This window comes from Ananas comosus, linkage group 9 (assembly GCF_001540865.1).
Source record: "Ananas comosus cultivar F153 linkage group 9, ASM154086v1, whole genome shotgun sequence".
Classification (NCBI taxonomy): domain Eukaryota; kingdom Viridiplantae; phylum Streptophyta; class Magnoliopsida; order Poales; family Bromeliaceae; genus Ananas; species Ananas comosus.
This window is the reverse complement of record NC_033629.1, coordinates 10,360,114-10,375,821: the sequence shown is the minus strand read 5'-3', so window position 1 is coordinate 10,375,821 and position 15,708 is coordinate 10,360,114. Positions and strand designations below refer to the sequence as shown.

Below are 15,708 nucleotides of genomic sequence, written 5' to 3'. Positions count from 1 at the left end.
AAGTTCAGGGTTAAGGTAGGGTTAGAGTATTTTTGTGTTTGGTTGAGAATTGTAGTTAGTCCAAAATTAAAGAAAATAATATTTGGTTGGAGTAGGTGGGATAAGAAGGATAGTTGGTAAAATAGTATTTTTCTTGATTGGAGTAGTGGGATGGAGTGGAATTAGCTGGGGTTAGCTAACCCCACTCCAAATGGGCTATCCCAGGTTAGTCCATTTGGGGTGAGGTTAAGGTTAGCTAACCCCACCCTCCTAAAATTATGTTGGGAAATAAAATCGGGGTTAAGGGGTTATCCCACCCCTTAACCCCGAACCAAAGGAATCTCCTTATAATAAACACATAAACTGCAAATCAAAGCTTTTTTGATTTTTTTTGAACCTTAGTATTTTATATAAGCTTAGCTTCACATTCTTTTTGGCAAGAAGCTTTATTCTGATATAAGCATATAGGTTCTTTAATTTGTAAAGAAAGATTCTTCTGTAAATCAAATAATATTTTAATATAGTGACTCTTTTGAAAGCAGAAATAGAGTCAGAAAAGCATTTGACCAAGCAAGACTAAATTCTAATATCTTTGACACAGTCCTTAATTTTTATTTCATCCATAGCTTTTGCTGGTTTTTAGGGACATGCATTAATTAAATTTCTATTGCACTTCTATTAAAGCATATTCGTCCTGCCGAATTAGAAGAATCTCGGCGCTTCTCGATCGCTTCTCTCCCCTCTTGGGGTATTCTTCTTTTGTTTAGTGAATCTTTCTTCTTTTTTTTTCTTTTTTTTTTTTCTCCTTTTGAGACTGCTAATAGGTCATTGGCTTTTGAAAACTCGTACAGTACTTTTTTAGCGATCACATTTCTAAGTTCGAATCTGAGTTTTTTAATACTTTTGTGATGTAGCCATCAACGCCGTCAGCAGTGGCTGGTCGCACTGAATCTACATTCAACTGTTTCTTTCTCTTATTGAGGTCCAAATCAAAGTTGCTTAGATATTACGCGTTCTTCTACCTCTTTGAATTCAATGAAATTTAAAACTATCAGAAGATCAATTATGACCGCGATGCACTCGAGCATTTAATATTTCTCTTTCGACAATAATTACTGCCGGTTTTGCTTGGCATAAATATCTATTATTATTATTATTCTGGTTTGAGAGATCATATTTTTACTAATTAAAGTCGCTACGCACTCTCTGATAGTGTGTTTGTTAGAATTTAATTTAAATTTATAGTTATCTAAATTTAAATTAAATTCTAATCTAATTATGATAATAGATTTATTTTGGACTATGTAGAGTACAAATAGGAATCTAATTCAACTAAAATTAGAATTAAACCTATGTTTATGAGCTATACATTATAAATTGCCATCTTAATGAAGCCTTGTTCTTATTAGAGACCATGCTCTATTAATTAAGTCATCCAAGGTGTAGTGTTCTCTCAAGAATAGCAATGTGTTGATGATCCATTTTCATCCATGGATGTAGGTCAGTAGTCAAATCATATCAATTTTGATAAATTTTTTTCCTTTTCTTTTGCTTTTTTTTTTCCTGCATTTATTTTTTGCCTTTTCGATTTAATAGTGTTAAATTGTGTAAAACAATCAATTGTCTCAAAAAGTTTTAAATTATGAGAAAACCGTATTTCTCATATTTATATTCCACACAACTTTCCATTATGTGAACTGATTTAAGAAAAATCAAGTAAATGAACTCTGATATTTGATTTACAAATTTAGAAATTATTAAACAAAATTGCATGCAATTTTGATTAGTAGAATCAACAAAACCAGGAACATGGTTAGATAGTTGGATCCATCATTGGGACCACCTCTCTGAACATCAAAGCCAATTGCTTTAATTAATAACTTTGGGACATTTATTATAATCCCTATCAACACCTAAACACTCCTTAAATAAGTCATTAAGGTCCCTTAATCCAAGGGCCAAAAAGAGCTCTATTAAGGTACTACTACTTTTGTTGACCATTTAGTTCTATAGTTCTAGAGTCATATTATGTTCCATTATTTTGGCCCTTTTTCCCAAAATTTTGCAACTTGTTTATGAAATTTTGGATTGCCAAACATTTAATCGATTTTTTTATTTAACTAACTAAAAGTTTTGGAAGAAAAATAGCAAACAGGTTTAATATTATTACTAAAAGTGTTCAATTAAAATTTGAAATTTTATTTCTGATTAAGCTACATAAGAGACACCAAATTTCTCTATTTATTACATGTTCTATTTAAGATAATTTATAAGCGAGGCAAAAGAAGCTACTTTGCCATTCAAATGTGTGTTTTTTTTCCCCCCAAATTCTCATCAATAACTTTTTAATGTAACAACTTCTTCAATGTGAGTTTTTTGATTTTAGGACACAAAAACTTATTTCAGTCCGTTGAATAGTATTTCAGATTACTCAACAGCATTTCGGATGTATTTATTTTTCAAATACTGTTTAATAACTATAGCTGTAAATTGAAGTAGAAGTAAGATCGAATAAAGATGAAAACCAAAAGCAGTTATTGAATATTATTTTCTAGTAAAAATGCACTAAAGTTCTCCGTAAGTGTAAGCCATTTTGAAATCGACCGACGAAGTTCGTGGTTTTCATTCACATTTCTTCACTATATTTTTTCAATATTCAAGTTATTTCAATTAATCATATTGGAAAATTTATTACAGTTTAACAATTTTATTAGCAATCAGTTTTAATTATTGTATTTCATCATTTAGCCTTAGATTATCCAATGACTCGAGCCTCCTCCTATTTAGGATGCGAATTTTGCGAAAGGATATGCATGTGGTGCAACTTGCGCACAAGAATAATCCACATTGGATAGTGCAAAAATTATCTTGTTGTAAATGAGCGACGAAATGTTTCTGAGCAAGAAGATGTAGAAAACTATGCTCGTCACAACTCCCTATTGACCATAATATCAAAGTATTTGTTTTATCGTTATCGTAATCTAGAAACTCAATCGAAATCACACTATTATAATTTAATTTTAAAAAAATGGTTCAATCGGTCAAAATGTGAAAAAAAAATAATAATAAAGAATATACCAATTTAAAAATCCAGGGGTCTACATCAATATGTCCTAGCAAAACAATCTCCTATTTTATACCATTTATAACACTGTTTCTTACGATTATTCGTACTAGTTATGTATAAATAAACATGTTTTCGAAACTAAACTGTACTTTGTAGATAACTTTTTTTGGGGGGGGGGACATTATAGACCACTTCAATCGTATTAATTTTAATTTTAAAATTTAAATAATTAAATATTACATACGCATATACTAATTTTTTTTAAAAAATGCTTCCTCCTGCGCATTCCATATATGGAGAGTAAATCTTACATCTATCTATTTAATAGTTTAATTGTCTTTTAAATTTTAGAATAAAGAATTAATAAGACTAGTAAAAAAAAAATATGGAGGTTTCTTTGCTTGTAAGTAGTTTTTAATAATAGAATATCTAATTTGGTAATCGGTTCTGTTATAAATGATCTACAGTGTTGGAACTCTTAAGAAACCAAATTTATAAGTTTTTTTTACTTTATTTGTCTAATGAACGAATAGCTTCAAAATAAATGGCTGAAATTAAGAATTTTATAAAAAATTTAAAAAAAGACTTAAATTTCAAATCAGAAATATTAATATTGCTCTTGATGTAAGTAAAATTTTCCATTAAAAGTTTCATATGATTTCGATTGTTCTATACCGTTGAACTTACAACCACATCGGTCGTTAAAATAGCTATTTTTGAAATCCTTTAATCACTTTGTAAATAATGTTGAAGGATTATATAATTTGGTTTTCAAATAGTTTTAATAGAATAGATTATGTCAAATAAAACCGATCGTCGAATCTGATATTTCATTATTGAAAATAAACTTATAAGTAGGAAATCTCCGTGCTTTCGAAAGCACTGAAGATATACTTTATATATAGTATATAAAGATAACATTTGCTCAATTTTAAGAGTTGAGTTCTCATTATGATTTTCTATTTACCCATCATCTCCCCTCCAATATATATATGCCCTAATTTTTCTCTCTAGCCCTCTCCTTCCTCCTTGCTTGAATTGGTGCTGGATCCAAAAGCTGGGCCTCTGCTTTGCTGGCCTTGGGACCTCTCTCCTCTGTTTGCTTCTTTATACTCTTTTGTCCTCATACTCATCAGGATTTAAGAAAGAGAGAGAGAGAGAGAGAGAGTGAAAGCTCTTAGCTCTCCTTTTCCACAACCCTCTCTTTGCTGCCCCCATCTCCCCAAATCAAGCAATTTCCACCCAGAAGAAGCAAGGAAGAAAGGAAAACCAAAAAAAGAAAAAAAAAAAAGAAAAAAAAAAAGGAAGAAAAGCCATCTCTCTCTCTCTCTACCTCCCTCTCTCCCTCCATATAGCTGTCTTTCTCTGTGTGATTTGATGGGTGTCCAGATCTGAGGCCTGGCCTATAGATTGCAGTGAGTTTGGCCACAAACTCCACAAAGAAAGAGAAGAGAAGAGAAGAGAAAGGAAAAGAAGGGCAAGAATAAGGTGGGTCTTTTTCTGGGCTGCCTTTTCCCTAGAACTGTACTGTTCTTTGATGCAGGAGAAAAAGGAGATTTGGTTGTTTGATTGGCTCCTTATGTGTGTATCTCCCCCTCTTTATTGCAGGGAAAAGGGAAGTGGGTTTTGCTTTAGATTTGGTGATCAGAAGATTGAGTTTCTGAAGGAAAAGAGAGAAGATGATGGGATGGTGGTGTTATCTGATCCCTCTATGATTTGTGGTAAATTCATCAAATCTGAAGTTCAAAGTGATCCTTGGAAGCACAGCAGCAGCAGAAATCTTTAGATGATTCTAGAAGGTGATGAAGGAAGCTGGATTTTTTGCTTTGATTCTTATGTTTGTTATGATTTATTTTCCCCAAAAGTAAAAATTATGATTTCTAGGGTTGCCTAGTATAGATGATAAAGTTTTTTTTTTTTTTTTTTTTTTTTTTTTTTTTTTTANTTCTTTCAAGAAAAGGGCAGATGATGAAGTTAGAATATCATACTGTGTCTATTTTCACTTGATCTTCTCTTGATTTTGGCTTTCTTTAAAGAATGGAATGTAAGAACTTTGGTTGGACTTCTTCAATAGTTAGGTGTTCTCTCAACTTTTATGTCCCTGTAATCAATCAACTCCTTAAATTCTCTCAACTTATAGAACTCATCCTTTGTATTATTTCAGTTTTGGGCTATGATTATAATTAATCAGTTGCTTATATATGGCTATCTTATAAGTTGTAGTCCTTATTGGATTGTAACTGCTGCACCAGCAAAAGTAGTAGTGATATGTGCTTATAAGATGATACCTAAAATAGATCTATGTGACAAAGGGGAAAAAAAAAAAAGAAAAAAGAAAAACACAAGATGATTATACTAATTTGTATTTTTATAAGATCAAAGGGACTGTATAATGGCTTTTAACTCATTTTGGTTGTTGTAGTTGCTGTTCTAACTCTAATTCTCTTATTGTTGGATTATACTTCTAACTTTTTTTCTTTCCTCGAATTACAGTGGAGAAAGATAGCCTCTATTGGCATTTTGGATAGAAGACGCACATATAAATGTCGACCCACATGGGTAAACAGGGTTGGATGAGATGAGGGATGTTAGTATTTGCTGCATTGATGAACCTCTTCAGGGCCTGCTGGGGCCCATCATCACCGTCCGATCATCGGTATGTCCGCAACGGTTCCGATGCAATTGGACGGCGGGATGGCCTTATGTGGTACAAGGACTACGGTCAGCATGTGGGCGGGGAGTTCTCGATTGCGGTTGTGCAGGCCAACAACTTGCTCGAGGATCAGAGCCAGATCGAATCTGGGCCATTGAGCTCGCTCGAATCTGGGCCATTCGGGACATTTGTGGGGATCTACGATGGGCATGGCGGGCCGGAGACGGCACGATATATTAATGATCATCTCTTTCACCACCTCAAGAGTAAGGTTCTCGAGTTTAAGATTACATTTCGTCGTGGTTATCCAATCATAAGCAATTTAGTTGTGCATTTCATTGTTGGGTAGTTAGTTACTTTACAATTTTTTTCATAACGTGATTAGATGATTTTCTCTGAATGAAGAAACCTGCATGTTCTCTTCAGTTTAAGCATGAATTTCTTTTTCAACTTCCACCATTTGTGTATGATAAGATTTCAATATCCTGTTTACTCTGCTGCTTTTTGTAAGCTCAGATTGGTCATTCCTTATTTGGTTTTACGTCTAAATTTCATTACACCTGTACTGATCTTTCATAATGATGTTACAGAATGTTTTGGGGCGTATAACTTATATATCCTTCCAAATTTAAAGTCAATTTGCATAGCCCTCTGAACTGTTAACACCTCACAAAAATATCCTTCCAATTAAATTTCATCAATCTCCATTAAATTTTCTTTGCTTTCCCCTCTCTCTTCCCTTTCTTCATCTAGCCAGAAAATTACTTCATATTTATTTCTGAGCAGACTGATTACTTTATCTCTTTCATAGCATTAGCTCTCGATGTATGGCACAACTTTTCTAATAGCAAAGAAGTTAAACTCACACTAAAAAGTCTCTTCTCAGTGCGGAATAATTTGGAATTGAATGGAAAGCAGAGATGTAACTTGGTAGGAGATGCTCTTCATGACTCGGATTATTTACTTTGGTTGGTCGGATTGGAAATTAAAGGAAATTTAATGAAAATTGATGAAAATTTAATTAGAAGGGTATTTTTTTAAGTCATCAGAAGTTTGGTGGGATATGTAAGTTACTTTTAAACTTTAGAAGGGTGTACTGGTATTTAGCCCTAATAATTAATGAGGTCTTAGTGCATACTCGGCTTGCTTCCTAGAACAACTACTTCATTGTAGAAAGCAAAAGCTTGCAAAGGCTAGAGACCTGGCTAACAAATAATTTGGCACGTCTATTGTAAGGGTTAGGTAAAGTGAGCTTTTGGGCCCTAAAAGAAGCTCGAAGTTGAGGTTTCTGCCTCCGCTGCAGTGAGGAACCTATATACAATGTTTTTAGTGGAAAAGGCGATTGATGTGGTTTTGAATAGCTGTATTAAAACAACACTATTGCAAAAGCTCTAGCCAAGCGTAAAGCACACTTACATGCAATATTCTGTGTTAAATACTTCCATGTGGCTATCGCACTTAGATTGAGTCCTTTATTTCCATTTATTAGTTTCTCTAATTATAAAAAAACCATACAGGGTTTACAAGTGAGGAACAGGCAATATCAGCCGATGTAATCAGAAAAGCATTCCAAGCAACGGAAGAGGGGTTCTTCTCTTTGGTCACAAAACAATGGCCAATCAAGCCTCAGATTGCAGCCGTAGGCTCTTGCTGTCTTGTTGGCATTATTTGTGGTGGATCCCTTTATGTAGCCAATGTGGGAGATTCCCGTGCGGTATTAGGGAGGCTCGTGAAGGCGACGGGAGATGTTCTTGCGGTCCAGCTGTCGATGGAGCATAATGCCGCAATTGAATCGGTTAGGCAAGAGTTACGGTCATTACATCCAGATGATTCGCAAATTGTGGTTTTAAAGCATAATGTTTGGAGGGTCAAGGGCTTAATCCAGGTGAGTATATTTTACTTGTCATTCAATCTTTGTTCCACTTATTAGGGCAGTTCCTCTACTCAAAAACATGAACTATTTATTTGATCACCAAAATTTGAAATTAACTTCAAATCGAGTTGCGAATTTAAACTTGATTTCAGTTAAGCATCCAAGTTTTAGTTGTAATAAATTAACTCCTAAATTTTATACATTTTTGCACGGCATCTACGTCCTGCTATTAGTCTATTCTTAGAAAAATTGTTGGACTTCACTTTGTCACACTGAAACTCTGGGGACAATTGATATTGGGGTCAAACTTTATGGACTAAATTGTTGAAATTGAAACTTGAGGATAAAATTAACATTACGTCAAACTTCAGGAACTCAATTGTTATAACCGAAAACTCCAAGTATGGAATTGACATCGTAGTCAAACTTTAGGAGCTACATTTGACACTAAAAAGTAGAGAGCTTTTGGCTGTAGATCGAAGGCTAAATTTGGGGGTCCAAAAGCAGAAGCTCCATTTGGAGTTTCCAACACTAGCTGTAGCAGGATGCCATAATGGTGAATTCAGTGAAGATGCTATTTGTGCTTCTATGAACAGCTTTACTCAAATAGCTATACTGCATAAGCACTTAGGGATGTCAATGGGTAGGGATACCTAAAATTTTATTCGAATCCGAACCCGAACGGAGCAGATTTATCCGATACTAAATGGATATGGTTTCGGATATGGATATCAAAAACAAAAACCTGATGGATATGGATACGGATATGGATTTTGGCTTGTACCTGACCCAAACCCGAACCCGAACCCGAACCTGAACTAGAACCCGACCCAAACCCGAATTTATTTTACATTATATATAATATATATAAAAAAAATTTGATGTTATATTTGAATTTATATTTAAAAATTTAGATTTAATGTAATATATTTTGAAATATTGAAAAGAAATAATTGTTTCGGGCTCGGATTTTTGGGTTTGGGTTCAGGTTGGGTTCGGTTTCGGGTTTGGAGTCGGGTTCGGGTTCGGGTTTTAAAAAATCCGCCTTGAATCTGACCCGTTGACATCCCTAGAAGCACTAGCTGGGTGACAGAGTTTTATCTATTTAATGTAGCAAGAGAAATGAAAACGCAATAAATGTTGAGAAGCATTCTTATTAGTAGAGGTAATATGTCAAGAGCTAAGAATGAGGATATTGGTGTTGGCGTTCCTAACCTGTTTTCAGTGAAGAGTTTTTCTGAATAAACAAGTATTTCTTTTGGTTTTTTGGCTTTCATGTATGGGTCTCATGCCCCACCTGCATGTGTTGTTAGTACCAAATTATGCTCTACCAAAGCCTGTAGACATGAACATAATTTTAATGCTTTATTAGTGCTTAACTGAATTCGATTTGAGTTGAATTCAGATATCAAAAGCCTCTGTATGATCAGAATTGCAACTGAATTCGGGCTCTCAAAAGTAAGAATAAAACTAAAAATTCAGATACCTTTAAACCTACAAGTAAGGACTCAGAAATTTGGAACCTATCTAAGCTAAAAAACTAAGAATTCAGATATTTATAAAAAAGAAAAATCTTATCATTGCTTATGATTATCCCAGGTGACATATATATATATATATATATATATATTTATTATATAAGCTTAGCTAGAATACTATCGGATGAACAATAGCTCCGTCCACATTTGTTTTCGATAATAAGGCCTCCAAATCACGATCGTACCGTAACGTACTATACCACTTAAAGTGTAGAATAAAAATGAACAATCTTTCGGACACTCAATCTGGCCTAATAATCGAAAGGTTTCAAATTTTGTAATTTTAATGATCGATATAGACTTTTCCTCTCGCTAACGGTGTAAAGATTCAAATTAATTAATTTTTGTTAGAAAATTCTTTAAACTCTTAAAACAAGATCTAATAAACCTTGATCTTGATTACAACTCCTAATCATCAATTTTTTAAAGAATATTTTAATTTTAGTGGACGTTCATTTTTTGTGTCCCTAATATATATATATATAGATATATATATATATATATAGAGTGAGGCTACTATGCTATCGAAGCAACGGAGCCTTCCGTGCTTCAACTCATTTTCGATGTTGCGACTTTCGAATCGTCGATCGGCTCCGTAAACTTGATCTAGAGATATTTGAAGTATCTAAGAAAATAAATTTTAAAATTTCGATATCATTTGCCTAGTGAACGAAGGCGCTCAAAATCAACGGCTGAAAATAAAAATCTTACAAAACGTAATAATATGACATTAAAATTTTAAAATCAAAGTTAATTGATCTTGTTTTATATAGTATAAAGATTGCATATTCAGAAATTTTACACGTGTATATACGGGATATTATGTAACCACCGTTAAACTTGCAAACGGCTCACTACGGCCATTGAAATTTGTTGATGTTGAACCCTTTTGATCACTAAGCAAATGATATCGAAAAATAATAAAATTTATTTTCTAGGTACTCCAAACACTCTAGATCAAGTTTAACGGAACCGATCAACGATTTGAAAATCGCAACATCAAAAACAAGCCGGAAGCACGGAAGGCTCCGTGCTTCCGATAGCATAGTAGCCTCACTCTATATATATATATATATATATATTTTAAACCCAGGTGACAGACACGGAGATTTTTTTTTTTTGGTTTAACAAGAAACAACAATATTTATTGACAAGGAGTTTGCTTACAAGTTTCAAGAGTACATTGAACTACAGATCCCACATCAATTTAGAAAACAGTAAGAAAGCCCCAAACAAGGAAATAAAGGGGAAAATTTTAGGAACAGTCCCCAACCTACACAAAGAAAGAACGAAGGGGAAGATTTTGATGATGGTCTCTGACCTAGAAACAATACTCAGGCTCTAAAGTCTATACATTAACTGCAATCCATAAATAACATTAGGAAAAAGATTAAAGAAAAATCTTCATGCTTTAGGGTGAATAAGCTAACATCTAGTCTCCGACTCTAGCCCGAAATGTAGGATCATCTTTAACTTCGAGCATGGTAAACAGAACTTCAACTGATCTTTTAATATATCCGAAAAGAAGGAAACTCTTAGAAGATAGGAGACATCAGAAGAGAGGAAAGCCACAAGATAGATGTAAGATTTGAAAAGTTATCGATAGTACAGAAGGAAACAGAGGATTGGAGAGGAAATTGGAAAAGATAGTGGAATAAAACAAAGAATGTGTCTCCATCAGCCAAAACCAGAGGATGGAGAGCAGCGTCTCAGAAGGAACTGCTATCTGGACCTCTTGGAACTACCACTAGGGATACCACTATACTAGAACAACGTTGTTAGAGGTCAACCGAAGATTTATTATGTAAGATTTTTTTTTTTTTTTTCCTTTGAAGAAGTGAGTATGCTTCATGATTCATACTGATCATCTCATTCCCTTTCTCAAAAACCTTTGTAAGTAGCGATCATCTCCTTTCCAGCAATCTGTCCTCCAATTCCATCTAGATTTCGTTGGCAGCAGCAACTGGCGCCAGATCCAACTTCGACTGGATTTTGTATCCGTCCTTAATCTGACTCCTATCCATATCTGTTTCATATCCATATGTTTTTTGATCTAAAATGGTTTATGAAACTAGGCATCCTTCTAATATCCGTATTTGCATATCAATGGTGGCTGCCAATACGATTTCTTCCGATATCCGGCCTTGTTCGGCTGTGTTCATCCCTAACTATAAGACAAGCTTCTCATTTCTTTGATCCAAAATCCTGATTCTTCAAGACCAATTAAGATACTTGTACCTGTGAACGACTTTTTTTTTTAATCTTTACTGTTAAGTAACTGTATTTTTTTAACTTGCAGGTGTCAAGGTCAATCGGAGATGTATACCTCAAAAAGCCGGAGTACAACAGAGAACCTTTATATTCTAAGTTCCGCCTTCGAGAGCCATTTAAAAAACCAATTCTTAGTTCTGAACCATCAATTTCTGTACAGCAACTTCAGCCAGAGGATCAATTTGTCATATTCGCTTCTGATGGGCTCTGGGAGCACCTCAGCAATCAGGAAGCGGTTGATATTGTGCAGAATCACCCCCGAACTGTATGCTTTCCATCTTAGTATCCTATTTTTCAATTTTTTTATATGATTGTACTCTTTTAGGCAGTGAATGACATATCGTGAAGAAACTTTCTAGGTTGATCTGCATAATTTTTAAAAAACAAATCAATGTATTGATTTTTTTTACAGGCATTCGACATAAAAGTTAAAAACTGGGCTATAAATTGTTGGGACATTTCACTTGGATAATTTGCCATTTCAATATTGCTAACTTTGAATGGTGGGTACATGAAACAATTGTTGGTATTTTTTTTTAAAAAAAATTATAGATCAGTGAACCACAGTGAATTTTGAAATGGGTATTTCAACTTTAGAAGTTCTCTTTTTAGTAATCTTTTATTACTTATCAACTCAAAAATTCAATCAACTTCTATTTAAATGTAATGGTTTCCGTCAAAGTAGTTTGATTATATGCCGCAAATAACAGGATATCTTGTTTCATTTCAGAACATTCTGTTTAAACTTCGGCTAAGTTTTACACAGATTGTAATTGTTATTATACAATGATGACTGAAATGGACCTAACAGTTTGATTCAGAAAGTATAGTGTTCATCATTTGTTAGGTACAGTATAATTTAATAGTGTTTGTGGTTATGCTCCCTCTGCTGCAATTTTCTCGGCTTTTGGGCAATTTGTGAAGTTGTATCGAATTTCATCTGCAATTAATTCCTGCAGGGGAGTGCTCGGAGACTCATTAAAGCTGCTCTTCAAGAAGCAGCCAGGAAGAGAGAAATGAGATATTCGGATTTAAAGAAAATTGATCGTGGAGTCCGTCGGCATTTCCATGATGACATTACTGTCATTGTTCTATTCCTTGATTCAAACTTTGCAGTACACGCCAGCTCAAACAAAGATTTTTCCTTGTCTCTAAGAGGGGGCGGAGCAACTGTGCCTCCGAACTCTCTCGCGCCGTGCGCGACCCCAACGGAGCTAAGTAATTCTTGAAGAAGACCAAACCGACTCGGCCGTTTCGCAGGAGAAGTTGTTCCGTGGATTTTGCAACTTCGAACCGACAGTATCTTCTTGTGCAGCAAAGTTACCTAGCTCTAAAAGTCTCTAATGCATACATTCAGCACAAGGATTGCAAAGGAAAGTTTCAGTCCGAAATTGTGCAAAAAGGGGAAAAGTAGATCAAAAGTTGCAAAACAAAGAAAACAGCGGAAATCTTTTCTTTGCAGGAAACCTCTCCACCTATGTTCTCTTTAAAGTTAAAACTGCATGCCGCAATACTTCCTAAATACGAATTATGTCGGGGCCGTAGAAGCAGCAACTTTTTTGCTGTTTCAGTACACTTGGTTCCCTATCACTCATCGAGAGATCAATTTTCTTTTATGTTTAGCTTATCATATATGTAGTGATGCCCTGCTTTCAACTGTACTACTACTCACGAGATCAATTATTTCCTAGTGTGTTTTTTCTTCTTTTTTTTTTCTTTTTTTTTTTTTTCTCATGTCTAGCTTTGTAAATTAATTGGAACACGTTCACATGCAATTCTCAATTCTTCTTCTCTTTGTTTGTTCTGAAAGATGCAGTAGATGCATAATTTTGTGTATAAATATATGCGTTGGATGTGCCTCAAAATTGTTTTTGATTTTGCGTCCTTGATTCGCTGACAGCTTCGCGATGTGATAAATTTTAAAAATTAATTTGTAAAAGAAGAATAGATGTTTGTGGTGGGAAGCGGAGGGCTCGGGCCAGGAACCGGAGGGCTCGGGCCAGCTGTAGTCCATAGCCCACCAATGATATCCGATAGGCTGTGCGGGGGGCTCCGCCTGCAGGTCGGATCCGATATTGAAAATATCCGTCAAGGAACCTATTTTATCTTTTTGTGCTAGAGGCGTTACAGAGAATCTGTAATCTCCAAAAAAAAAAAACAAGAAAAAAAACATTATACTTTCTTTTTCATAATAAAGTTCTCTCCTTTTTTGTAAAGAATTTTTCATGTAAATACTTGTATTCTATTTATTTTATTTTATTCTATCTGTATTTGTCTACTTTGCGGTCGTCTTTTGTTGTTTTGTTTGTGCGTTCGTCGCGTGAAAGTAAATTGTCTTTAAGGCATGTTTGATTGGTCGAAAGTGAAACACTGAAAATGATACTTTTGAAAAGTGACGTTTTATCGGTTGTTTGGTTTACAAAAATAAGAGTCACTTTACAAAAATGAGTTGGTAAAGTTATAACTAAATCTCACTTTTTTGACTTCGGGTCAAAAATATCGAAAGCCAACCAAAGTAAAAAGCTTATCGAAGAGGTTCTATTTACTTTTAACTTTAATCTTTGAATTTATTTTTAAATTTGAATTTCACTTTAAATTTGAATTAAAATTATGAATTTAAATTCGCATTCTAAATTTTATTTGTAAATTCAAATTCAACATAAAATTTTTAAATTAAAATTTTGTGAATTTATAGTTATATTAAATTTTAAAATTTTAAAATTATTTAAATTTGATTGATGAAATTTTAATTTTAATTTTAATTTTAATCAAATTATTTTTAGCTAAGAAATTAAATTTGAGCCTTGAATTCAAATGATTCCAACCATAAATTCAAATTATTGATTGAAACTTGAATTTAAAATTTTAGGTTGAAATTCAAATTCAAATTCACATTTAAGCTTAATAATATTTAATTTCAAAGTAGTTTCAGATTGAACTTTGAATTCAAATTATGAATTCAAATGTTTAGTTTGATATGTGATTTAAACTTAAATTTTAATTTTAATTTTAATTTAAATGTTAATTTAAATTGTGAATTCATATTTGAATTCATAATTTAAGAGCAATGAGCAAATTAAAATATGATTCAAATTATGAATTCAAATTTGAATAAATGTTCTAATTTTTATGTTGAACTTTTATTTGAGAATTTAATTTTAGTTATGAGTTATAATTAAACTTTGAATTCAAATTTCAAATTTAATTTATGTCTTAATTTTTAATTATAAATTCAACTCAGATTTATGTTTAAATTTAAAATTTAAAATTAAATCTTAAATTCTAGATATAAATATAAATATAAATTTTTAATTTAATTTGCGAATATAAATTACTTTTTATATTTTTACATTTCTATATGATAATACAATCAAAATTGTAAAGCTATAATTATTTATGTTTCACTTTATAGTTAACTAATCATCAGAATTAAAAAGTTACTTTGGAAAAATCACTTTTATATATAATATATATATATATATATATATATATATATAGAACTAGGCTACTATACTATGGTAGCACGGAGCGCTCCGTGCTACCAAGTTGTTTTCGATGATGCGGTTCCAAATCGACGATCGGCTCCGTTAGACTTGATCTACACTATGAAAGTATTTAGAAACTAAATTTCATAATTTTTCGATATCATTTACCTATCAAACAAGTAGTCTAAAATTGAACGGCTGAAAATAAAAATCTCATAAAAAATGATGATAAAAGTTTAAATTCAAGATCAGATATACTGATCTTACTCTAAAAATGATGATAGCATAGTAGCGCCGGCTCTATATATATATATATATATATATATTATATATATATATATATATATATATATATATTATATAGTTGAATGTACGTGCAAATGCACATAATAATATTAATATTATTTCAAATCAATATAAATTTGTACATTATATATATTCAAAATTTACAATAAAAAATTATATTTATAATTAATATGAATTTTTATTAGAAAATATTATAAATATCCTACAGTATTCTTTTTTTTATATACATCGAACATTTTTATATACTTTTGATTTTTGATGAATCAAATTTAAATATGTATTTTAAATTAAAAGCATCAAATTTAATTCACATTTATCTTAAATTTAAATTTAATTTTCATCTACTGTAATAAAAAAATTAATTGTTAATTCAATTTGTAATCAAAATTTAATTTAATTCATAATTTAAAATCAAATTTTAATTTTAATATAAAATAAATGATGAATAAGAATGGTATTCTTAACAAATTGATCATAACCATTTGTAGAGAATAAATATTTATATATAATAAGATTTAATAGATTAATCATAACCG

The 15,708-nt window shown here is 32.4% G+C and overlaps 1 protein-coding gene across 1 annotated transcript; it reads left to right on the top strand.

The window, feature by feature from the left end:
- LOC109715214 (probable protein phosphatase 2C 60) lies at window positions 4,048-13,086 on the top strand. The gene is made up of 6 exons (XM_020240117.1): window positions 4,048-4,534; window positions 4,655-4,845; window positions 5,540-5,965; window positions 7,217-7,584; window positions 11,410-11,646; window positions 12,341-13,086. The coding sequence occupies exons 3-6, from the start codon at window positions 5,632-5,634 to the stop codon at window positions 12,608-12,610; spliced, it is 1,209 nt and encodes a 402-aa protein (XP_020095706.1). The 5' UTR covers window positions 4,048-4,534; window positions 4,655-4,845; window positions 5,540-5,631; the 3' UTR covers window positions 12,611-13,086.

Excerpts from the sequence above, each read along its gene's own strand:
- LOC109715214 (XM_020240117.1), top strand. The coding sequence starts at position 5,632 with ATGTTAGTATTTGCTGCATTGATGAACCTCTTCAGGGCCTGCTGGGGC. Across the intron at positions 7,585-11,409 it reads GGGTCAAGGGCTTAATCCAG|GTGTCAAGGTCAATCGGAGA; the intron begins GTGAGTATATTT and ends TTTAACTTGCAG. Across the intron at positions 11,647-12,340 it reads TGCAGAATCACCCCCGAACT|GGGAGTGCTCGGAGACTCAT; the intron begins GTATGCTTTCCA and ends TAATTCCTGCAG.